At 46.6% G+C, this 26,462-nt stretch overlaps 1 protein-coding gene across 1 annotated transcript; it reads left to right on the forward strand.

Moving 5' to 3' along the window:
- Window positions 1-1,033: 1,033 nt before the first annotated feature.
- Window positions 1,034-26,038, forward strand: fgfr1a (fibroblast growth factor receptor 1a). Its single transcript, XM_030789173.1, is given in 17 exon segments — window positions 1,034-1,127; window positions 7,284-7,538; window positions 7,901-7,963; window positions 8,647-8,819; window positions 12,202-12,325; window positions 13,693-13,883; window positions 15,886-16,030; window positions 19,073-19,284; window positions 20,062-20,207; window positions 20,469-20,590; window positions 21,765-21,875; window positions 23,342-23,532; window positions 23,805-23,927; window positions 24,317-24,387; window positions 24,501-24,638; window positions 25,499-25,604; window positions 25,859-26,038. Coding segments are annotated over 17 exon segments (2,445 nt in total).
- The last annotated feature ends 424 nt before the right edge of the window (window positions 26,039-26,462 follow it).

Here is a 26,462-nt window from a genome sequence, read left to right on the forward strand (position 1 = left end):
CCCGCAGCGACGCGAACTCCTAGGCCAATCGACCAAAAGTTCAGCTGGAACTGGATAAGAGCAATTAAAAATACTGGCCAATGCGGAAAGAAAAAGGCGTTCGCTGATTTGAACCGAACTGCTTTTTCTGACACACAACACTCTCCCCGTCTTTTTTTTTTTTTTTTTTTTGAAGACGGGGTTTAATGCCAAGCTGTGTCAGAACCCAAATCTCTTGACAAGTCACATGAACATCCTGTCTCTTCTTATCTGCCCACGAATGTCAACAAACAACAACAACAAAAAAAAAAAACAACAACCCGCAAACCATCAAACCAGGAATCCTTGACCCTCAAGGACATGTTGTTCTGTGTTTGGCATCATATAGCAACGTGTGAGGTTTTTTTTTTTTTTTTTTTTTTCATGTTTGTTTTTTACCTCCCCCCACCCCCCCCCCCCCTCTGTCTCTAATCTCTCTGTCTCTCACACTCTCTCTTGGTTACGTTTAACAAGCAGTCAAGGTGGGGCTGATTTGTTGGTGCTATAAATGTTATATGGGTGTCTCTGTGAAGAACAGCTCTCTGCTCTGTGTGTCAACAATACAGACTCTTCCCTGAGAGATTATTTTATCTCTCCACTGTTTATTCTGTCAGGCTAAGGCTTAATTTTAATCTGTGAACAGAACGATTGATGGACTTAAGTTTTTTGAACTACCAATGCGAAGACAGAAATATTGTTACACGGACAATATTACGGCTCACGCTATCAGTCACTGTCTAGAGTTACGTTGAAGAACCTCAGGACTGCTCTCCAAAACTCTGAAGCAGATTCTGTTGTCTGTCTCAGTGTGTCTGTTTCCGCTAAAACGTCTGATGTGTAAATGCAATATTCAGGTACTTAACTTCTTTCTCTCTCTCTCTTTTTTTTTTCAGCAGTTCTGAGTGTGGCTGATGGAGTTGCCTGCTCTGCTGCAGCTGTGAGCAGTAGAGGTGTGTGTGTGTGTGTGTGTGTGTGTGTGAGAGAGTGCGTGTGTGTGTGTGTGTGTGTGCTGAGGATGCCTGTAATGAGAAGAATGCTGTTGCTGCCCTTGTGCCTGCTGGTCCTGATCCAGCTGCAGGCGGAGGCCAGACCTGCTAGCGCTGATGAAGGTAAGATACTCTTCCTCAGTCTCCCTCTCTCTCTCTCACCCTCTCTCTCTCTCTCAGCTAAGGCTTTTCACCACAGAGGCCTGTGACATAAATAGAGAGAGGGGACAGTCTTTTTCCGTTAGCATTTAGAGATGATTATGCCTGCGTTGTTTTTGCTTTTCGTTTTGGTTTAGTTGGCTTTTGTATGACCAAGTTACGTCTGGTCAGGAGGACCCTTTTTTTTTTACTCTTTCCAGTGTTTTGTAAGTAAATGTGTGTTTGTAATTTTTCATGAAAATGGATGTGAAAACTGAAATCAGCTTTTTAATGAAAACGTGACTCGCCAATGGGAATCCATACACTGTTAAACGACTGTTTAACAGAGCTTTGTGAATGAACGAGCAGGTTACAGTATGCGTGTCATTCTGCCACGACACGTCGAATATTTCAGATGCTTTAATGGGTATAATGAAGGAGGCCATTAACTCACACGTCTCCGTGTATCCTGTGAGATTACCAGCAAAAAGGCCAACCAAGAAGTGAGTCAAAGGCTGAGAAAGAGAGAGAAAGAGGGATTTAGTGAAAGGAGGGGAGCATGAGGGAGAAAAAAAAGCCAAGTGAAACGGAATCCGGAAAAATGTGTGTCTTGGCAACATTCCAGAGGTGTAGTCGGGTTTCAGGCCCGAACGTGCCGAGCCAGAGGTCGGGAGAAGCGATTCCGCTTTTGGATTTCGGAAGTCGCGCGGCGTTGCCGGGGAATACAGTAAAAGCCACAACATTATGATTAGAGCCTTTACGAGTGGAACGGGGTCCCTCCTCGCTCTCCGCTCGCTCTCTCTCTCAGCCCTTTAAATAAACTCTCTCAGCTTGTGTTTACCTCACTTTAATAGTGCCCGTCTCTCGCCTCCGGCTACACAAATACCTCACTGCCTGTCTCCCCTCCTCCACCCACCCCTGTCTCTCTCTCTCTCTCTCTCTCTCTCTCTCTCTCCTGTCCTCTGTAATGAAAAGGTATCTGTTGTCAGGGAGAAGTCTTAACTACCGAGGAAGATATAAATGACTGCTTTAAAAAAAAAAGAGAGAGAGAGAGAGAGAGAGAGAGAGAGAGAGAGGCAGGCAGCACTCCACCCAGGCCCTGTGTACTGGTTCAGATCGTGTTTCTGGGAAAAGGGGCTTGGGGTTTGTATGACAGACTGCTTTAGGCCAACAGGAGGAACAGACACAGGATGAGGCCGAGTTTGATGGAGTATCTCTCCACCCCACAGTTTAATCACCAAATGGTCAAGCACTCTTTGCGACCCTCTCTCTCTCTCTCTCTCTTTCTGTCTCTCTCTCCTTTTCCAGTGTCTCTTTCTCTCTTGTTCTATCTCTCTGCTGCCTCATTCCCTCTCTCCTCTCTTCCTCATCCCTCTGGCCTGGCACACATCACTTTCCCTCGATCGCTCTCCCACGGAGTGACTGATCGCTTCAGCTGTCGAAAAAAAAAAGAGCAAAAAAAAAAAAAAAAAAAAAAAGGTGACACCCTGGCATTTGGTTACGTTTGTTTTCTCTCCTGCGTGACACTACAGAATGCTTCTTCAGGAGTGGCTCCGTTCCTCTGTAGGTGTCCACGTTATCCACTTACAGTTGCTACAGTCGAGGGAAAACCGAGAACGCCTATTCTGTTACAAACGTTTGCTGTCCATCCTATTTTTTTTTGACGTTGCATATAATTACCATGCTGCTCCTGTCACAGCAAGATTTCATGTGAAAAGTGTATATTAAAAGGTATCAGGTTTACACTAGGTCTCAAATAATGTATTTTTTTTTTGTTGTTGTTGGTTTTTTTTTTGTCTTTAATCTAATCGTGCCACATGTTGAGACAACACAGATGACTTTTCACTGAGGGCTTTGTTTCTTGTCTCAGGTAGGTCTGGCCAGGTGTGGATGGAGGTTTTAGCAGCCCGTTATCTGTAGCTGCTCTGTGTTGAAAAAGCCCCCCCCCCCACCTTTTTTTTTTCTCTTTAGCTCTAAAGGTAGTTGCTATGAAAGGACAGTTCCCTTCCAGATTCTTTTGACTGTGAACTCAGGCTTCCTGTCTTTAGGCCTGAAGCCATGTCAATCAAATATGAGGAGGAAGAGAAAGAAAGAGAGAGAGAGAGAAAAAAAAAACGATGAATGAAAAGAAGCAGACACTGTGTGTGTGTGTGTGTGTGTGTGTGAGTGAGTAAGTAGTCAGAATACACACACACACAGATGTGTGTGATGCCTGCCCTCAAGGCAGGGCCTCACCCAGGTGCTTCTGGAAGGTTCTGTGTTTGCCAGAAGATCGCTTTAAGATGGCTGACTCTTGCCAGAACCATATCAAGCTCTTTGCATACGAAGTTTGTTCAGGTTTTTTTTTTTTTTCCTTTTTTTGGAGGTGAAAACCTAGAAGAGTAGATTTAAGACTCCTCTTTTCGAACACTTGTTTTTTTGCGGTATGCAGTCTTAGGGTTAGCTTTCCTTTCCATTTTAAGCACCATCTCAGCTCTTCCTCTGTGTGGAATTCTGTACACTCTTTAGCCTTGTGGTTGTACCACTGGTTTGCTGGGTGTGTAACGTAGTCCCGTCGGATGGTAAAGTATCTGTGTGTGTGTGTGTGTGTGTGTGTGCAGTGGTGCTGTGTATGGCAGGCCTGTAGCAGTGGGGACAGGCAGGGGAGTTGGAGAACAATAGGAGTGATTCAGTGGCCATTGCTACTCTCACCCCCTGGTTCATATTGTGTTTGGAGAAAACTGCAGCGGGTGTGAACGAATGCCATTAGCCACCAGGGGCTGAGTGGTCCTTTGTTTGCCCTGGCCTGTAATGGGAGTGTGTGTGTGTGTGTGTGTGTCTTCCACCCCCCACCATATGTTGCGTGTTTCTTGCTGTTAAGGCTCACCCTCTCTGATCTTAGAGGCTGATTAATTAGTGTGACGTGGTAATCAAATTCACGGAGTGGTATTGAATTTGGGACTGCGATTCGGCGTTAGGAGGGTGCTGCTAATCGCACACCTAATGATCCCAGTGATGTCACCCTGTCGCTCTGGGAACTTTTCGCTCCATCATTGTCTTTGGGACCCCACAGCCCCCATATTGTTTAGGTTGGTGGCATTTTTGGGGGGGTGGGTTTCTCTCCCTATGTTTCTCTTGAATTGTGTTCCATTTTAACTCTATGTACATCCTTCTCTTTGTCTCTCTTTCTTTTGCTTGCCTGCCTCTCTCTCTCTCTCTTGTTCTTTTGATTTTCGGATGTTTGTTTGTCTCTGTTCTCCATTTTCTCTCTCCTGTACTTCATCATTCACTCTCTCTATCCCTGATGTGAAATCGAAGCACTGATTTTTTCGGGGTACGTTGCTTCCTAACTTGAAGTCAATCCAGCTCCTATAGACTGGCGCCAGTGTTCTAACTTTGCCGAGCTGTTTGTGCGCTGACGAAGCCGCTCACCTGCTGCGTTCTTTCACTTTTCGTTGCCCTTCAAATCCATTCCCCTCCATTAGAACTCACCAAAAATCCCTTTCATGATTTAGTGTAATTAACTTGACTTTCAGCGACGTCAATCAGTGGCTGCAAATGACTTGAAGTAGAAACGAAATCCTCGCCATTCCAGCTGGGTTGCTCTCTGAAAGTATGGACTTTAATCCAATTTAATCTAATCACGGAATCCCACGAAATCAACTGAGCTCCGGCTTCCTCAAGAAGAGCTAGTTCTCAATAGGAGTTCTGCAACCCTCTCTTGCTGAAAATCCTTTCCGTCTGGTTTTCATACTCAAAGCAGTAAACAAAGATGTGTTTCAGTAAACGGAAAATATGACTGCATGGCCGTAAACAAAGATTTGGTTTTATTTAGCTCGACTAAAATTACTTTCCATCTTTACACGAATTGCCTGTCGTTCTTTTTTACTGCAGCATTTTGGCTGACGCAAAATCAATTAATCCCAAACATCGGCAATTACATTTTTAATGAAATCTTAATATTATTACGTAAAACGATTTTCCAGTCGTAACTATTAAACACCGACCCTAAAGTCTGAGCTAACGCAAGCTTCAGTAAGAGTTAAATGTTTTAAATAACTGTTGACAATGACGCGAGGCAGTCTTCGTTGTCATGGAGACCTCAGTCCGGGCTAGTTAAAGTTGCTTTGTATCACAGTCGAGTTTAAACAGAGGCGCACAACTAGCTCCTGCGTTAGCGCCACATCAAAGCGACGAGCACATTTTTACAGCTCTTATGGGATTTTTATGGCGTCCTTTTGACCCGAATTAATAGCAGGAATGTTGACAGAAGCTTATCAGCCAGATAAACATAAAATAATGGGACTAGAAGCGAAAAAATAAGCCTAGCTCCCCAGAAAGCGGACCAGCAGACACTAATTTAGCGCATGTTTAAACTAGACTTCTAGAGGTTTCTATTAACTCCGCTCTTCCCTTTTTCTATAAGTCATACTTTATAGTTTCTTGCCTCCTTCTTTTCTGTTTTGTTTTGGAGGGTTGAAAGTTGATCCTACCCCCTGGCCTCCGTTCCTGTCTGGATTAAGAGCCTGTCAGACACATGCGATTCAGGAAATACCTTAACTAGACCCAACTGGGATCACCATGGTAACTAGCCATGGAACCTGCCACTACAGGCCCCTCTAGCCCTCTCTCTCTCTCTCTCTCTCTCTCTCTCCCTTTATTTTGAAGTGTTGCTGAAAAAGTTGTAGTGACAGTGGGGGTGTGTTAGCTGCAGTGAACGTGGCCAGTGGGGATGTGTGGTAGTGTGGACATGTTTTTCACTGTTCACATTACCTCAGTGTAAAAAAGCTCTGATTCTTTTACTTGCAGCATCTTAAAGTCTTGTTTACTATCTTTCCCTTTCCTGGTTTCATCTTAAACGTTTAAAGTTGGTCTGTTTAACTTCATAAATGGTACTGTTTATTTTCTTTAGTGGTTGTTAGCAGTTCTTATAAAAGTTCTTATCTTCTTTTGACTTCAGGTTGCAGTGATGCACATGGTAATTGGATCTGCTGTCAGACTTTATCCTATATTCTTTGGACAATTTCTGTGTGTCGCTGTGTGTCTTGGAGCCAGGCAAAGGCAGCCACCCACTGAATTAGAATGGATTGAATTAACATTTGAATATGAAGCTAGGGCTATTATTTTTGTTGTCCAAAGATCTAGCCCCATTGTGATGTAATCGCCAAGGATTTGCATGTGTTCTAAAGTTACCCCACCCCTCTCTCTCTCTCTCTCTCTCTCCCCCAGTAGATCTGTTTAAATTAATGTCACTGGATTTCAGACTCTGGACTAAAATAGAGAACCCCCCCTGCTGTGTGCTAATCGGGGGGGTCGTGCCAACAGTGATGCCCACAAGAAACTAGAATCCAAATGCCACTCACTCACTCACTCACACGGGCACACAGTTCACATTTTTGAAACCAGACGAGCTCTAGCATGTTGATGGACAGTGTGTCAGACAAATTAGGTTATCTCCCCCCTCTCCCCAAACCCCTTTTCCACCCTCCCACCCTTCTCTTCTCCTCGCCGTTGCCATTGGCAGGGGACTCAGGTGGCTGCCTTTGAGGTAACACCCCCTTCCTCATCGGCGTAATCGAATCTCGGCTCCCTCTCAGAGATGGCCCTGACGATTGGCCCTTGACTAATATAAGAGGAGATTCAATTTTACCAGAATACAAGTGGTAGCTCCGGCTGAAGCTTCGAGGAAGCTTTTTTTTTCTTTTCTTTTTTTTTTCTTTTGCTCAAATTTTAAAGCTGGAAAATAAATAGGGGGGTTTGTAACTGGATAGAAAACAGAGGATGTTTTCTGTTTTTGGAGGGGAGGAAGAGGTGAGGTGAAAGAATAACATTTGACAGTGCATGCACACACCCTCCCCTTTCCTCCACCACGACTTTACCCCAACTTAGTTCACCCGGCAGACCACTTTGACTGGGGGGTCAATGACTGGTTGATAATGAAGGAAAAAAATGGCGGTCAATGTACAGCCATTTTTGTTTTGTCCCCCACGTGTGGTTGTTCCACCTTCAGAATCTATATCAGTGTGACTCAGACCCTTCCATCGAAGTCTCCCAGAAAAGTGGCGTTTAGATGAGCTCCAGCCACCGAAACGCGCAAGCACGGATAACGTGAAATCGTTTTCGACAGACCCGTTGTAACCCGTGTGTGCTGCTTGTTCGCAGCTGTCCCAGTCGAGCCCTCGGTGTATACGCTCTACCCGGGAGAGAGGCTGGAGCTGAACTGTAAGAATAAAGAGGAGGTTCAGGAGGTGACCTGGACCAAGGACCAGGCCGTGCTGGTCGACGGAGAGCACACGCGCCTGCGGAACGGACAGCTGGAGATCGAAAGCGTGGAGCCTTCAGATTCCGGCCTCTACACCTGCGTGGCGCGAGGTTCCTTCAGCAACCACACGCTCTACTTCAACGTAAACGTCTCAGGTGGGTGTCAGCTTTTCGTTTATGGACCGATGGATAGATACTTGGCTCCTCATACTCATAATAGTAATAATAATAATAATAATAATAATAATAATAATAAAAGACTGCTCTTGTAAAGTGTATGTGTTAGTGAGAGACTCTCAGACGTTTGGCCGAGGTGAAACAAATTTGTCAGAATTTTGTAGGTTACTTCAGTCATAACATTCATCACATTGTCGAGGTTGGTATGGGGACGGCAGTTCAGCTGTTTTGATGGCCATATTGATGCAGCTTGTCTGGATTGCCGTGGTGATGCCCGTTGCTTCAGGGTTCCATATGTGGATTACTGTCTATGTTTACAGATTCTTTGATTTCCTCTGAAGATGACGATGAGGAGGAGTCTTCATCAGAGGAGGCCAAGCTATCCAGCAGCCAAAAGCTACTTCGTGAGTGTCTGTCTCCACTTATAATCATCTGCATTCTTCAGTTTGTAAACCTAAACACCCGGCGGATGACTCATCTCTGCAGTGTTTGACTAAAAAAATTCTTTCCAGCTATAATTTAAGACTTTTCATGACCAACGGTCATTGTTCCCATCAGGCCTACCCATTTAGCTTTGTCCCACACACCAAACCTCTTATGTTTCTGCCTCTCGAGATTCCAGAAAGTTCCCCGTAGCCTGAAGGATGAATGCATTTCTTGAGGAAACGTAACTCAGCAGTCGCGGAGAATGTTCTTAGTTTATGTGGTTTCAGTCGGTGGTTGTTGATTTCTGCGGCTGGATTACTATTTGAGTCCAGAGGGTACCATAAAGTTGGCCAGGCTTGTTTCTGTTATGTTATGTCAGACCGTAACGGGCTTAAGAGCGTGTGCAGTAGGCTTAACGGGCATGCCACACCCTGTAGCCACGACCTTGACCAAATGTGTCCCGTTTTGTTTCCCCCCCCCCCCTACTCTCAGTTTCTTCCACCACGACTCCCGGGTTTAAGAGCATGATTTTGTTAACGTAAAGACCTGCCCTTATTGTAACTTAGTACAGTAGATGAGATGTAGATTTCTGACTCTTTTATGGTCTTTGGCATTCTGCTCTCTCACCTTTCATTTTTTTTTTCACTTTCTTTCTTTTTAGCGATGGCTCCTCAGTGGGCTCAGCCGGAGAAGATGGAGAAGAAACTTCACGCTGTTCCCGCCAGTAAGACAGTGAAGTTTCGCTGCCAGGCCAACGGGAACCCAACGCCAACTCTCAAATGGCTCAAGAACGGAAAAGAGTTTAAGAGAGACCAACGCATTGGAGGATTCAAGGTGAAAATCCACCCTGCCCCAATCGCCCCCCCCCCCCCCCCCCCCCCCCCCCCTCACACTCATGCCACGGCCTCCTTACATCTCTATCCGAAAGTCGCTACGGGGCACCGCGGCACCCAACCGACGGCATTTCACAACGTCCTCAACCACGCGACTCTGACCATCCAACCATGAGCTGCTTACCGCAAGGAAGCCATTACTGCATGCCTTTGTGTGTGTGTGTGTGGTCTAAGCACTGACTAAGTGTCCTGTTGATTGGCTTGACCAAGTTTCATCCAAGAGCTGGGTTGTAGGCGGAAGTCAAAATCACATTCCACAAACTCACAGCTCAGCTTCAGTCCTGGCTTGGCTTTATCTGAATAAAACCTTCCTTTTTTTTTTTTTTTGACTGTGGACTCAGTGACAAACTTGCTTTGCGGAATCCCAGCCCTGAGATCTCTAGTAAACACGTCTAAGGTGATAGAGACAAAAAAAAAAACAAAAAAAAAACAGCTGCTTTAGGCTCTCAGTAAGATAACGATCAACCAAGGGAACCAACAGTCGGCGGAGCCCGTCCTTCTGTGTCTGGCATTGGACTGTTAGCTTCAGTAACTGGGCCCCGTAGTTGGTTCCAGGCACATCGCTCTGTGTTTGCCTGGCTTTGTTTAAAAGAGGCCAAAAGAACTTTCACCGAGAGTTTATACGCTGGGTAAACTAAACATGCCGTGGCGTTGACACAGATCAGAAGCATGACCCTCCCGTTTGTGATAGTTTTTTTTTTTTTTCCTCTTTTTATGTAAAGTGTTTACTCATCCATACCCGCGCGTCTGGTCACTGCTGACTCACTCGCGGCTGACTCATCTCCTCAGCCCGATACAAAAGCACGCGCTTTGGCGGTCACGCTTGTGCTACTTCACTCTTTTCGTTATTCCCAAGTGAGACGGGCCGGTCGTTTAACCACAACATTTCCACCCACACCCGCTGTCCCTTTGGAGCGGACTCGTTCTGAAGAAAGTCGGGGTGTTGACCAGAACGTGCACTCTCGTGTTCCGCAAACCCCCATGTTAGCTCACTTGACAGGGGAAATCTGATATCTGGGTCTTGCGTATTTTATTTTTAGCACTGGTATAGTTTGCCAAAAGATGTAACATGTTGCAGAGTTTTATTAAAAAGTCGTTTTTGTTTTTTTTTTTCTTTTTTTTGTCTGGCCATTTGGTCATATTTTCCACCGGCTAATTGGTGTTGGAGTGGGAGGTGGGCGGCGAAGTTTTTTTTTTCTTTTTTTTTTTCTTCTTTTTCTAATAACTGAAGCCCATCTAACTGCCTCCAGTAAGTCTAGAATGTTCTCTAAACTCCTCCATCTTGGATCAGTGCTTTATTGCCGCCTAACCAGATCCAGGCTGTGGCATTGAGCTTGTTGTTGATGGAAGCGATCACAGTTACACAAGCACTCGGGAGTCCTGCGGTGTTTTGCAGTATTTTGACTCTCCTCTGACTGCCGCGTTGGGTTGTTCGGGTCCTGTCGCAGTAGGAGGGTTTACAGTAGTCAGTGGAAAGACTTTGGTATGGCCAACGCTCCTGTAGAAAACACACAAAGAGAGTGGTTCACAGTGAATAAGTATGTACGTGCGTACTTGTTTTTCTCCCTCTCTCTCTCTCTCTCTCTCTCTCTCCCCCTCTCTCTCTCACTCGCTCTCCCTCTCCCTCCCTCTCTCTCTCTCTCTCACACACACACATACACACACACGCACACGCAGTCACTCATTTGCTCTGACTTACAGCTGTATCCCCCCCCACACACCTACTTACACGGGCACACACACACACACACACACACACACACACACACAAACACACATTTACTCTCAATCATTCTCATTTAGCAATACATGTCCGCTACTTGCACATGATCTCACTCTGTCCTGCTTTTCTATGTGTATTTCTCTCTCTTTCTCTCTCTCTCCCCCTCTGCCTCCACACATCCCTTCATACCCCTCTCTCTCTCTCTCTCTTTAAGAGGAGGGTGCTGTGCCGTGTAGCCTGACTCTAATCCTTCCCAAACCTGAAGCGTCTGTGTTTCCCATCAAGGTGATGTCCAGGGCAGCTGGGCTACATTAGCCTGTTTCCTTTGGGTTAGGCTGCCTGGCCTTGTTCTCTTTACCATCTGGGCTGTGTTTCAAGCACAGGCTCCTCCGCTGCAGAGCCAGGAGACATCTGTGTGTGGGTAACACGTGCCCACGTGCCCCCCGTACCCACCCCCCACCCCCCCTCAGACACTTTCTTCTCTCTTTTCTTTCTGTTTTTTTTTTTTTTTTTTTTTTTTTTTTTTTTAAACGGGGTGCGGCTTTATTGTTCATGTACACTGGATGTATGCATGGAGGAAGTCAGGCAGACTGGATGCATTCAGTCAAGCAAAGCACATCTGGGTTACTGCAGCTGGGGTTGTAACCCCCCCCCCCCACCACCCCCCTTACGCAACCCCCTCTGTTCATATATAACCCCAATACCCTCCCTCCAAAAAAAAAAAAGTCAACCCTGTTATATTTAAACTTGATAAGGCAGAGGTAATCAAAGTCTAGGCCTGCCCCTTGGAGGCCCTGTGTGTATGTGTGGGACGTTTGATATTCAATTCCCTGCCAGTCCCGCTGCTATTTGGGATAGTTTTGACAGCTTGTACAGTTAATCAAGAATGGATTCTCTCTCGGAGGGGAAAAAAAAAAAAAAAAGGTTTTAACCGCAAAGAGAACGAAAATGAGCGATCGGCACCAGGCAAGGCTGTCTCTTCCCTCCAGGGTAAATAAACGGACCAACGCTTTTTATGGTTTGATCTGCTCCACAGTGTGTTTCAAAGAACTTCTCAGTCTTTTCTACCAAATGGCAACAGATCTTTCAGACCAACTCATTAGGGACTGGGCAGAGTTGGAGGGTTTTTTTTGGGGGTGGGAGGGGGGGGGGGTTGGTGTCGTTTTTAACTCTCCCGGTAGCCTTAGACGTATTTTATAGCATGTATTTCTATTGGTTGACATGGAGACACGTGGCTTGTTCGGTAGTCGTCCTGGGCCTGCAGGAGAGCACCACTCTTATTACCCATAATCCCGCATGGCGCTGAGTCTTTGGTACACGGCGCTCCACGTGAGCCTGTTTTCATGGTCAACTTGGGTTTTCACTGACCGGGCACAGATGGGTTGCCAGACACTCTTGTCAAACTCCTCACCCCCACCCCCCCCCCCTCCCTTTTTTTTTTCATCCAGGGCAGAATAGAGTCAGTCTACTCAGCAGCTTCGTAATAACGTTGGCTTTTTCTGCATATAAGGAAACAGTTTTATCTTTTCATTTTTTCTGCTGTGGTGATAAAACGCCTCCTCCACTTTTAAAAATAACATTTTCCCTCTGCTTCCTCCAGGTTCGGGAACACATGTGGACCATAATCATGGAGTCTGTGGTGCCCTCAGACAAAGGCAACTACACCTGTGTGGTGGAGAACAAATATGGCAGTATCAACCACACCTACCAGCTGGATGTAGTTGGTTAGTTCTCTCTCTCTCTCTCTCTCTCTCTCTCCTCGCTGCCAGCCAGACTTCGTGTAATCAAATGCAAATGCATGTTGTCGGCGACTACAATGTCGTGACTGCTGTCCCGGTCCAATATCACTAATGGTTAACATCACTTTGTGGAGGAGAATCGATGCAATACTGCTTCTTATACATATTGAATAGGTGCGAGTTGGGGGGGTTGGATGGAGCTGGGTGGGGGGGGTGGCCGAATGTCGCCCTATTGACGTGTCATGTGTAAAACAGGGCATTTGAAGAATGAAAGCTGGTTTGTCTGATGGGATGGTGGTTTGTTAAGACACACATAGACCTGCCCTGCTCTCTCTGTGGCGAGTAGGTTCAGAATGATTGACGGGAATTAATCCCAGCGTGCTGATTGGCAGACCCCGTTGTGATCGGCCCACTTAACCGTGAGGTCCATAAATAAAAGCCACACCCTCTTTGATAAATGGAGGCTCTAAGAGCATGATATCACCTCTTACACACTCACATTCTCACCCACACACACACACACACATACACACACACACGCACACACACACACACGCACACACACACACATACATATTCTCTCTCTCACACACGCAGACCCACACTCACATACTCTCATTCTCTCTCTCTCACACACACACACACACACACACACACTAATATCATGCTCAAATCAACCACACGAAAGGCGCCAGAACCAACGCCAAAGAAAACAAGCAGCGCGAGTGAGTCAAATTTATCTCTTCATTACTGAAGCGTTTATCGACACATCAACAGCTCTCTCTCTCTCTCTCTCTCTCTCCACATGACTCACTCTCCCCATGCACTGTGCAGTTCCCCGAAAAGAAAACAATAAAGAACAAGGCTATAGCTTTAATTGGCCTCTCCAGCCATTTCCACCAAATAGGCATAATTATACAGGCGGCCAATGGAGGATCCTCTGTATTCCCCAGCACCCCCCCCCCCCCCGCCCGCCCCTCGTCTCGGTGCACGGGAGAAACTGTAGTGTGGAAGTTGTGAGGTGTTATCTGATGTGTCTGCAGCGAAGACTACACCAGCAGGCAGACATGTGGCTGCAGTTAGCTGCGCAGTTCAGCTGTGACGACCAGTAATCTGAGCGCAGTCTGCAGTCTCTGTCATACAGCTCTTACGCTCGTGTGGCGTAACTCTGTTTAAACGCTGTTTTATTTCTCTGTGGCTGTGTGGGGTTTGTGTGTGTGTGTGTGTGTGTGTGTTTTGTGTGAATTTTGTGTATGCATCTGTCCCTGTCTTGGGTGTGTGTGTCTGTGTGTGTGTGTGTGCGCGTGTATCTGTGTGTGTGTGTGTGTGCGCGTGTATGTGTGTGTGCGCAGAGCGATCTCCACACAGGCCCATCCTGCAGGCGGGCTTGCCGGCCAATCGTACGGTGGTGGTGGGGAGTGATGTGGAGTTTGAGTGCAAGGTCTTCAGCGACCCACAGCCTCACATCCAGTGGCTTAAACACATCGAGGTCAACGGCAGCAGAGTGGGTCCGGATGGCCTGCCTTACGTCCGGGTCCTGAAGGTAAACACAGCCCCCCCCACCCCACCACCACCCCCCCCGTCTACACGGTCCCACCTTGACACCTCTTTCTGTCCTTCTGTTTCTATTTGAACTGAAAACAAGAAGAGATCACTGTTTTTATTAATGGGTGCTTTGAAGACGTCGTGGATACTTAAATTGCATCTTTAATTGAACATTTGATGAACACTTGAAGTAAACATTCTTTGTTTGGAATGTGAGAGTCTGTTCCACAAGGCAAGGGTTTCACAGTTTGCCAGATATGCTGAGAAAAAAAATCAAAAATCAAAACAGTTGAAAAAGGAGAACAGTGAAGGAGCCTTCTCACAGAGTAGTGAGTTCACTCCAAACTTATCTGGCAAACTGAAAAGTCCTGCTTTGTTAAATACCTGCCCACAGGTCAAAGCCACACGATGAGTTTGGTGCTAGTGGAAAAAGACACACTGAGGCTGTATCATCGTGTCATATTTTTGAAAACATATTACACGTAATTCCACAAATACCACAGCCGAACGATCCGGTCCTGTGGGGAAAAATCGGCCAAGTTCATTCACAGCTTTTCAGGAAAACGTGATTCACGCCTTGACATGCGCTCCCCAAACAGGCAGTTTGTTAACCCTGCCCCGCCCCCTGCCCTCTCACCGTGGTTACCTTGCCCCTCCCCCTGCCCTCTCACCGTGGTTACCTTGCCCCGCCCCCTGCCCTCTCACCGTGGTTACTTTGCCCCACCGCTTAGGGGAGTAGATGTGACCTCAGATGACCTGTCCTGTCGCCTGTTGTTGACCTCTTGTTTCCTGTTTACAGAATTCGGGGGTCAACAGTTCTGACACTCAGGTGTTGACCCTGCACAATGTGACCGAGGAGGAAAGTGGCGAGTATATTTGTAAAGTGTCCAATTATATAGGAGCAGCCAATCAGTCGGCTTGGCTGACTGTCATCAAACACGTCCCACCAGGTAACGCACCATACGGGTACCTGGAGAGTTCAAAAAGCAAGACAGACAGACAGACAGAACTAAAGAAAGAAAGAAAGAAAGACAGAATCCATTGGTTAAAGTGGAGGCTTAAGATACTCTACTTGTTGTAGTGACAACAACCTTCAACAGGGATTTCTTTTTTTTCTCTTTGGTCCATCTCTTTCGTTGCCTGCTCTTTTTCCGATATTCCGGAGACTGTGAATGACGCCATGGAAAATCCCAGCAGAGCGACTGAAAGTGTTCAGGCTTTTGTTTATGTTGGACTCGTTCTCTCTCTCTCTCTCTTTCTCTTTCTCTCTCTCCCTCTTCGTTTTCCCTGTGCCTGCTTTTCTCTGCCCTCCTAATAAGGGTACTAGCTCCTGGCATCTCCCGGATGACTCTCCAGCGCTGGGCTCTCTCCACAGTGTCAGGCTGAGTGGTGAAACGGGCCGTGTCTGGGTTCTTCAGCCGTGCAGCTCCTCTCTGGGTTTTTCCCCCCTTCCTGTTCTCTCCACTCCTCTACCAGTCATTTGTCATCCCTCTCTCTCTCCCTCCCTCTCTGTTGTGTGTGTGTGTGTGTGTGTGTGTGTGTGTTCAGTCAGGGCTCTGTTGGGTTCACTTCCATGTGGCCATCTCGTGTCGGTAGAGATGGTGTGGTGTTTTCAAAGGCAGATGTTTCTGAATTCCGTGGTGGTGTGTCCTCTGCAGGTGTTGGGGTTTTACTCGAGGTTTTGGAGCATAACACTCTCCTCTCCTCTCCTCTCCTCCTCTCTCCTCATCCATGCTCCTGCCACACTAACTTGACCTCTGCCGCAGGGTTTCCAACAGGAGCAAACTCTACATGGGATTTTATTTATTTATTTATTTTTAATCACAGGAATGGTCGGACTACTGTGCTCTATCAAGAACCTGTTCCTGTCTTTCTGAGTCCTCTCACTCATCAAACCTTCTTCCCTTCTCTCTCTCTCTCTCTCTCTCTCTCTCTCTCTCTCTCTCTCTATCCTGCTGGGACGTTTGGCTGGTTCTGGATCTGTTATTTCTTGTTTCTAGACCGCTGGCCTTAACACAACGGACAAGGAAATGGAGGTTCTTCAGATCAGGAATGTTACTTTTGAGGACGCTGGGGAATATACCTGCTTGGCGGGCAATTCTATCGGGCATTCCCATCACTCTGCATGGTTGAATGTCTATGAAGGTATCGAACGGTTCTCTCCAAACGGTTTATGGTTCTGTCCTAACTCCTCCCTGCCTGTGGGTCCTGACTGGGTTTCTGTGTGGCACACAATGAAACCCAGCTCCCCCCCCCCACCCACCCACCCTTTGCATGGTTCTGTTCTTCATTCAGGACTTTCTGAATGACTGCAGACAAAACCATGATTGCTTCTTTTGGGTTTTGGGTTTTTGTTTTTTTTCCCCTTTTTTTTTTTTTTTTTGCATTTGTGGAACCACGGTATGTCAAACCAAAAAAACTTGATCCAAAAAACGTAATGAGTTTCAAATGAATCAAGGATTCGATTAGCGGGATGTTGAAAATCCGTCTGGAAAGGATCGGTCGGTCTTAGTCGAGATGAAGATCTCCACGGTTACAGCTCCTCATATCTGCGAGAGGGTTTTACATTTCACAGCGTTTCAAAACTTACTGTTAAATTCATTTGAACGATGCTCAAGAATCTAAGACACAAACCACCTGAAATCAAACAGCGTTAAACTCCTGCAGGAAAAGTTTAAACCATTGTGAATTTGAGATCAGTAACATGGTTTGGCATTACAAAATGTTCCATTTCAACTCTCACTAACCCCGCTTTTGAACTAACCTCTTTATTTTTCCTTTTTTTTTTTCTCTCTCTTTTTTTTGGTCTCCGCTAACGTCCGTGTGAGGCTAGATTGACAAGACTCCCAAAGAGCGCGTTTGTTCTCCTCCGCGTTTTTTTCGCCGACGTCGTTTCATCTCTCGGGGGAGAAACGGCAGCCCGGCCGCGCTTTGGCTCGGCTCTGATAAAGGATTCTCTTTAAAGGAAAGAGCGAGAGAGAAAGCCATTCCGTGTTTGGAATAGTGAGTCCTCTTATCAAGCCACTTGTCAATCAAAGCCCACACAAGCCCGGACCACCTGTATCTCACGATGAAGACGCTGCTGGTGCTTTACCAGGGCTTTCCTTTCTGAGAAAGCCAACGACGGAATTAATAGTAACGGAATTAAAAGTAATATGACCTGAGAAAAAGCTTGATGGGCAGAAACGTGTCTGTGCCTGGTTGGCACCCGATCCAGTGATGGAGCCTTTTTCAGGGCTTACAGATATGAGGTTTCTTCAGTTTTTTGTCGCGTGTATGAAAAAGGAAAAACAAAAATGAACTAAAAAAAAAACAAAAAAAAAACGACATAATTCGGTCCGGTTTTCTCCCCGTTTTGCCATGTTGCCAGGTTAAGTTTGAGGACAGAGATTAAGGGGAGCAGAGTTGGGTTGCATTAGATAATGAGCTACAGGACTCGAAGAGAGTTATCCTTCTACAGTTTCTACTGTAATGCGCGTCTCGTTTGGTCTGGAACATTCTCTGCCTCTGAAAGGGAAAGGAAATTTGGGTTTTTTTTGTTTTTTGCTGTTAATGGTTGTAAAAGGTTTATTCACAACAACAGTCTTAAGCTGATTAGATCATGCGTTACAAGAATTCAGCAAAGAAAAATGATTCTTTAACATTGCGTTTGGATTGTTTAACTATCAGTCTTTTAGCTGAAATGTGTTTACTCGACGATTTCGCGGCTAGATTTTATCAGTAAAATTGTCAAAGTGAAGCCAGAGTGATTAAAAAAAAAGAAAAGAAATAAAGAAAAAAAGAAAGGCAAACTCTAGTGTGCTGGCTTGGAAATGGCGTTGGTGATTAACTAGCACCCAGGCTAATCAGAGGTTTATGTTTCTTTGCCGTGTAATGCTATATGGAACAGATATGAGATTGTAGGAACTTGTTTCTCTGCCTTTGGATTTCTGCCCATCTCGTCTTAAATCAGATCAGCGGGTTTACACAGACAATACTGTGGCATTTGCTAAAACTGCAGTTAAATTTAGACCTTTTTTCCCCCCCTTTTCCACCTCACCAACATTTTCCATCAGGGAAGGTGAATCTTTTTTTTCTCCTTCCATTGTTACTTTTTCCCCCCCTAAAACTTTTTTAGTAAAGACTGAAAATCTGCTAACAAACAAACACCAGCAGCTTTCACGTGGCAGGTTTTTTGTTTTGTTTTCGCTTTGTTTTCTTAAGGACATAGCTAAGTAGTGAAGGCATTTTACTGTGAGACTTTTGACCATTTTAAAAGACGTAATTAGGATGTTTATCTCATTTGAGGTAGTTAGGAGCTTAACATGTTTTGCTGTGTTTTTGTGTAGCGTGATTTGTTGATTGTGTCAGTTCTGGTGTGTGTGTGTGTGTGTGTGTGTGTAAGAATATTCAGGAAGCCAGACTCTTTGGCCGGATAGACAGCACACGTTAGCACATTTTCGCTGCATTTTCCCCGATCACTGTTCCATTGCTGCACTACAATTTCGGTCCCTGTACAGGCCCAGACCTCGCAATGTCTTTTAACAAAAGCTTCATTTTTATGTAAAAAAAAAAAAAAAAATCTGACTTCGCTAAATTACCCCGAATACTGAACAAGTATCCATATTATTGTAATAAAAACTCATTTTCTGTAATCATCTGTGAGCTGTGTGTGGAGGGTTTTCTCTCCCCCCCCTCCCTGTTTTTCGGGGGCCAGGGGGCTGCCAGGTTCCCTGAACAGTAGTTTTGCTCCCCATGCTTGTGTCGTAGGTGAAGAATGTGCCGTGAAACCCGAGTCTGACTGTGCAGGGAGGCGATTACAGACTCACAATAGGAGTTTGTGTCTCTGTGCCACGCCGGCCAAAGACTCTGCTTTTTACTATAGCTGAGAGACGTTTTTGTGTGTTTTCCAGATTTCTGGAATGCTTGCGCGCACGTGTGTTTGTGTGTGTGTATGTGTGTGTGTGTGTGTTTGTACGTGTGTGTTTGTACGTGTGTGTGTGTGTGTGTGTCTGTGTGTGTTTGTGTGTCTGTGTGTGTTTGTCGCGTGTGTGTGCGTGTGTTTGTGCGTGTGTGTGTGTGTGTGTGCACGCGTTGCTGGCATGCTAAGATGCATTTTTTGCTTAACCACAGTTCATTGTCACTTCACAGTTCAACACAATCTCACTAACTTCTCCACCCCCTTACCCCTTACCTACCAAAATCCAGAGGAGCCCCCATCTCCCATCCCCTCCCAGGCCTACCTGGAGGTCCTCATCTACTGCGTCGGCTTCTTCATCATCTTCATCATGGTGGCGGTCACCGCCCTGGCCAAAATGCACAGCTCGTCCAAAAAGAGTGACTTCAGCAGCCAGCTGGCCGTGCATAAGCTGGCCAAGAGCATCCCCCTGCGCAGACAGGTAACAGAAAGTATATAGGGGGTTTGACATCTTTACCGTTCAGACACCTTTATCTACACGCTCTTTAACCCGTCGGGCCGCTTCATTTCGGTTTAGATCGCTCAAATTCAATGTGGATGTGATTATTTTGGAGTAATGTGTGTAAGTGAATGACAACTGAAGTGAGAGGTTGGTCTCCCTCTCTGGAATCGTCATGAAGAACAGCCGTACAGTTTCATGACCTTTTTTTAATGTAAGTCAAACACCAGCGTTTGGGGCTATGGCGGAGGTGTGAGCGTGTGTGCGTGTGTGTCTGTGTGTGTGTGCGCGTGCGTGTGCGCGTGCGTGCGTGTGTGTGTGTGTGTTAGGTTACAAAAAAACAAAACAAAACAAAAAAAAGCACACAGAGAATCTTAGCCAAAGTCAGATAAGCCAGGGGAGTTTCAAGGTCATATGAAGGTGAAAGAACAGAAGAACGGAGGATGATTATAAAAATAGCTGTTCTACACGAGTCAACACAAACTTTTCTTTGTATGACTCTAACCTTAAGCCAATCGGACAGAACTGATAGCTTCCTGTCTCTTCTCAAGCACAGCCCTTCAGTTAGAAAATATTACAATATGGAAGTGTTTCAAACCGGTCGAAAAAAGTTCCTTTGTTACTGTAGAAATTGTAATTAGTGTTTCACAGTGTTCCAGACAGGTGGTAGTCCTCTCCTACACACACACACGCGCACACACACACACACACACACACTATAGACAGTCGTTCTGTGTCGTTTTCTGGTACGGAGAGTAACAGACAGGCTTCTCCGTGCAGGTGTCAGTGGACTCCAGCTCCTCTCTCCACTCGGGCGTGATGCTGGTGCGACCGTCCCGCCTCTCCTCCAGTGGCTCCCCCATGCTGTCGGGCGTGTCTGAGTACGAACTGCCCCAGGACCCGCGCTGGGAGATCTCCAGGGACAGGTGAGAGTCCACACAAAAAAAACCCACGACCACGTCACCGTCGCTTCAAACCGTCCACGGCCGTTAACGATAACAGACGTGACTGTGACGTGCGGACTGCCCTCCTCTCCGCGCTGGTTTTGTTTTGAGATAAAGAGATGATGATTTTGCTTTTGAAATCAAAACGATAATTCTCGTCACACATGCCGAGTGATACTGACCATTATTTCTCTGTCTATCTGTCTCTCTCTGTCTCTGTCTCTCTCTCTCTCTTGCCCTCAGGCTGGTTCTGGGGAAACCTCTAGGGGAGGGCTGTTTTGGTCAGGTGGTGATGGGTGAGACTGTGGGCCTGGATAAAGACAAACCCAACCGCGTCACCAAAGTCGCCGTCAAGATGCTTAAACGTAAGTCCAGGCCCCTGGATTCATTTTGCAGTACGTGTGGGATTCCAGAGGTTTTTTCCCTCATTTAATAATCGCAAACGTATTCACATGCAGCAATTTTCTTCTGGCCCTGATGTGCAGTCACACACATACACAGAGAATAATCTGAGCTGTTTGAATTTCCCTCATTTTATGTTTTATATGCTGTGTCACAGAGCCGTGTGTGTGTGCACGCGTGTGTGAGTGTACATTCTTTTTCTGAGGACCTGGTTGTCTGTGTCTGTGTGTGTAGCTTGCTAATGCTGAGGTTCATTACCATAGGTCCTGGCTCTGGTTTAGTTGGACATCTTATCTGCAGTCCACTCTTAGTATTTTGTATGTATGTATTTCATAAACAGACAAGCCTTGTAGTGCCCGCGGGATCATATGAGAGATCCTCTGGGAAACGGCAGGGAAGCGGATTAGAATTCTAGAAGCTTCTACCACCGGGGCTGGCCTGGTGCCACTGGATAAGAGAGTAGAGTTAGCCTTTTTACGAGACGTCCTGACTTCACGGATACGGCGGTTCATAAAAACGCTGGAAAAGGGGGGAAAAAAAAGAAAAAAAAAAGGAGTGACTTGAAGGTCATTCTCTGCTTTTTATTTCCAAACTCAACTCCGTCCATGCAGAGGAGGCAATACTGCCGATTACATTTGCATTTTCCAAGAAAAGTCCGCCGTCCGGATACCAAAACCTCTCAGTCCAGCATTTCCTCACAACTAGCCTCACCCCCCACCCCCCTCTCCGTTCACTGCAGATGTGAACATTCATCATCAGAGATTATGTTTGAATTTGCTAAACTGTGTAAATAATAATAACAATAACAGTCATAATATTAATTATAAGAGGAAGAAGAAAAAAACTGTTATTTGTACTACTGCTGTTGTTGCTGTTTTGTTCGCTTGCTGTTGTCATTCTGTTGTTTACAAAAGATTGGCCTTTAATTGCGTCTGTGTGTGTGTGTGTGTGTGTGTGTATGCATCTGTGTGTGTGTTGTGATGAGTCAGATGTTCCTCTGAGGGCACAATGGGGGGGGTGGGAGGGGTGTGTGTGTGAGAGAGAGAGAGAGAGAGAGAGAGTGAGTGAGATCGCGTGAGCTGTCTTTAATATCATGTTAATAAATATAATAATAAAAGAGTGTTGTGCCTCCTGCAGCCGACGCCACAGAGAAAGACCTGTCAGACCTCATCTCGGAGATGGAGGTGATGAAGATCATCGGCAAACACAAGAACATCATCAACCTGCTGGGAGCATGCACGCAGGACGGTGAGTCAGAGAGAGGGAGGGCTGATGCACCAAAAAAAAGACAAGAAAGAGAGGGAGAGAGAGACAGAGAGAGAGAGATGGACAGACAGACGGACAGATGGAGAGACAGATGGATAGATGGAGGGACAGATGGATGGTTAGATTTAGACAGATAGGTAGGCAGATGGACAGATTGAAAAAAGGAGGAAGAATGATAAGAGGAGTGAATGAACGAAGGATGTTTTTAACTCTACGGACTTGGGTGATGGGGCAGTGGTATTACTGCAGAGGAGTCTGAGAGAAACACCGAAATCAGTTTTTACATTAAACATGAATAAAACAGAGAGAGAGAGAGAGAGAGAGAGAGAGAGAACGCAGGGGTTCCTGATGGCTGTACTAAACTTTCAGATAAAATCCATAAATGAATCTCTCCCATGACAACCTCATCCTCCTAAAAGAGGAGAGGGGGTGTCTGTGGTCTCACCTGGGCCTCTTCTTTAGCCACCCGGATTTGGGATGTCCCAGTTGCTTCTTTTCTCAGACATCTCCTCCCTCACATGGGCCCCTCCTCGGCGAGCTCCTCCGAGTTTCACGCTCTAGTTTTGTGTCACAGTGACTGAGTCAAGCTAACGTGCCGTTCCCAAACGTTTAAACGTTCCCCGTAAAACCGTTCACGAACCACCACCACCTTACACAGAGACCTGCCCCCCCCGCTCCCGCAAGCAGGACACCCCCTCAAAGAGCGGTCTGTGGTCCCCGGTGCTGTTGTAGTGAAGAGCGCGGCATCCCCTGTAAGCCAGGCCTGTTTTTGGCTGAACCCCCTCCCTCCCGCCCCTAACCCCCCCCCCCCTGCTCCCCTGCTCTGATCTGGCACCATGTCCCCTCACATTAATCACCATCCAGAGAGGACCAGGTTTTTTTTTTGTCTTAAATACCCCAGAACTGCCAAATCTGGATTTTTGATCTTTTAAAGCACGAAGACAAATGAGAAAGCCAGACTGGTTGGACATGACTGGTTTTTCCCCCTTTCACTCGTCCCTGATAAAACATCTCATAACATCACTGCAGGAATCGTTTTTTTTTTTTTTTTTACCCTACAGTATTTTTATTGAACGAACACAGAAAACAAACGGCTACGGGAGGACTCGGACACGCGATTAGCATCTCACCGAAAGACTTCGTCTTTTAATCCATCTTTGCACCGAAATTGTTTTGTAACAACTCAGGTCTGGGCACTCATTTGACAAATACAATTTCTTTCTTTCTTTCTTTTTTTTCTTTTTTTTGTTTTGTGGAAGAACCGTCACCCAGCCGTGTGTTTTGTGTGTTAGTGCAGGACTGGGGATAATCTCTGCTCTCCTGTGAATCCTTAGTGTGTATCTTGGCCCGTGTTACGTCCTGTGTTTTCAGAGATTCACTTTTTCGGTCAAGGCTGAAGTCTTTTTTTTTTTTTTTTTTTCTTCTTCTTCTTCTGTTCCCGTCGTCAGGTCCTCTGTACGTGATCGTGGAGTACGCCGCCAAGGGTAACCTGCGGGAGTACCTGCGGGCACGCCGCCCTCCTGGCATGGAATACTGCTACAACCCGGACCAGGTGCCCGTGGAGAACATGTCCATCAAAGACCTCGTCTCCTGTGCCTACCAGGTGGCGCGGGGCATGGAATACCTGGCATCAAAAAAGGTAATAATTTTGACCTAATCCAGCTCCAGCCAGGGAAGGGATTAAACGGGTAAACCCCACGACCGATCAGTCAGCACAATCTAATCAGCATTACATGATCAGGGCCGTGTGGCCCAGTCCGGTCCCTGTATGTGAAGCAGTGCATGCGTGAGCCAGTGTGTGTCTATCTCACTCACTCATAACATGGATATTTCTCTCATCGCCTTCTCTTTGACCTCCTGTCTGTGTGTGTGTGTGTGTGTGTGTGTGTGTGTGTGTGTGTGTGTGTCCAGTGTATCCATAGAGATCTGGCTGCTCGTAACGTCCTGGTCACGGAGGACAACGTGATGAAAATCGCCGACTTTGGCCTGGCCCGAGACATACATCATATTGATTACTACAAGAAGACAACCAACGTGAGTCAGCCAAATACACACTCCTCAAAAAACACACACACACACTCTCACACTACAACCACACTGACACACACACACACACAAGCACGCACACACACGTCGCAACCACGCTGACTCACTTGCCACACGCACACACACGCACACAAAAATACACATATACATACCCCAACACAATGACTCACACACACTTGGCCCACCACTCTCACTCTCTAAGACACACACACACACACACACACACACACACAGTCAGTCACTCTTACTCATCACTCCAGTATGTTTAACATTCATGCTGATAGACTTGTGCTGATGACTGAGCTGTGTGAGTGAACTCTGATGGGCGGGTTCACTAGCGCACGAGTGGATTCTGACTGGTCGGGTTTTCTCCACAGGGCCGTCTGCCTGTGAAGTGGATGGCACCGGAGGCTCTGTTTGATCGTATATACACACATCAGAGCGACGTGTGAGTGTCACATCCCTCCGTTTTATGACTCGTCCTTTCTTACTTTTGAACTTGCCTGTTTATGGTTTTTGACCGGTACGACGCTGAGCTGTGATTGGTCCCCTTTTCGTCAGGTGGTCTTTCGGCGTTCTCCTGTGGGAGATCTTCACGTTGGGTGGCTCTCCTTACCCGGGAGTGCCTGTGGAGGAGCTCTTCAAACTCCTCAAGGAGGGTCATCGCATGGACCGGCCCTCCACCTGCACACACGAACTGTAAGAAAACACACACGCATACACACACACACACACCTATACGGGGAGGAGGGGGGGTGGATGAGAACACATACACACACACACCTATTATATCTACAGTGGGGTAAAGATGAACACACACACACATACACTTTATAAGTAAACTGGTTCAGATGGAGCACTGGCTTTGGTTCTCTCTGTGTATTTGGCAGAACTTGTGTCTGTCGAATCCTGTCTTTTACCCACTAATTACAAAAGTGAGCATCATCCCAAGCCAGATGCCAGCACGCACTGGTAATAGTATTTTCCCAGTATGGGATACAGTCTTCGGTCAGCGGTCTATCGGTGGATACAGTGGGGTAATGTATGGGGGTGTGTGTGTGTGTGTGTGTGTCAGAGTTACGGCAGAGCTCTGTGGTTAGGAGTGTTGAGAAACAGGGTTCTGATGTCAAAGTGCGTACTCTGTCCCTTCTTTTGATGTCCTCCTGTAGGGCTGGCAGAAGCACCCACCCCTACTCTCTGATATATGAAATATGAGTTTCAACAAGCCAGAAAAATGTTACAAGCATTTTTGTCATGATCGTGTGTTTATGGTGGTTTGAATTTGGGGTATGGGGTGGAGAAGTGTGTGGGGGGGGGGCTTAAAAGAGGAGAGGGCAGTTTTTTTCACACTAAGCTCTTTATACTCAGTGCTGTGTTCTTTTGAAGTTTGGCTTGGCGTTTGATCTCCAGTGTGAAGTAAACTCAATTCTTGCCCGCCTGTCTCCACTCAGACAACTCAGAAGGTAATCTTTGTCCTTTTTAGGACATTGGAGATCCATGATTTGATGGTATGCTCTCTCTCTCTCTCTCTCTCTCTCTCTCTCCCCATCTCTCTGCAGGTACATGATGATGAGGGACTGCTGGCATGCTGTTCCCTCCCAGAGGCCAACGTTTAAACAGCTAGTGGAGGATCTCGACCGAACTCTGTCTATGACGTCCAATCAGGTAAGACCTCGCTGTTGCCACACCCCCCTGGCATCAGACTTGGGAACAGAGATTGGATCATATTTGTGCTGTCGGATTTGCGTTTAGACACATTTCCAATGTCCAAATTATTTTGCTGGAGGAAAACATTTTTCAGATGTAGCTTTTTTGTAATGTCTCCTTTACTTTATGTGTGTTACATTTCCTGAATGGGAGTTTACAGTTTTGTAATGTCTCTCACTGTGTGTGTGTGTGTGTGTGTGTGTTTTTGTCAGGAATACCTGGACCTCTCCGTGTCTCTGGACCAGTACTCTCCCGGTTACCCAGACACACGCAGCTCCACCTGCTCATCTGGAGAAGACTCCGTGTTTTCCCATGACGCCGGGGCAGACGAGCCCTGCCTGCCCAAATTCCCCCCCCAGCCCAACAGAGGAGTGGCCTTCAAAAAACGCTGATGCCCTTAACCCCCCCCCTCTCCCTCATCTCCACTGTTCCCTGACTCCACCTGAAATGCCCCCACCCAAAGCCTACAACACCCTCCAGGCATGCTCTCCGACTGAGTGTGTGAGCGAGTGTGCGTGCTTGTGGGAGTGAGCAAGAGAGTGAGTGTGTGTGTGTGTGTGTGTGTGTGAGTGTGTGTGTGTGTGTGTGTGTGTGAGTGAGTTTCAGAGCTGAACATAACCGTGAACTCCAGCTCCGTCACACAGCTCTCCAGAGCACTGGAGGGGAAGATGGACTTGCTATAAAATGTTCCCAGCTCTGGCCAACCCCAACGCTGGGACAGCCAAACTGGGCCCTCCCAGAGCTTACATCGCTGTCGGCACGGACAGTCTCTACTGGGACGCTTTGAGGAGACTGGTTTGTCTTCGTCACCGCGGG

The sequence above is a fragment of the Chanos chanos genome, chromosome 1 (genome assembly GCF_902362185.1).
Source record: "Chanos chanos chromosome 1, fChaCha1.1, whole genome shotgun sequence".
Classification (NCBI taxonomy): domain Eukaryota; kingdom Metazoa; phylum Chordata; class Actinopteri; order Gonorynchiformes; family Chanidae; genus Chanos; species Chanos chanos.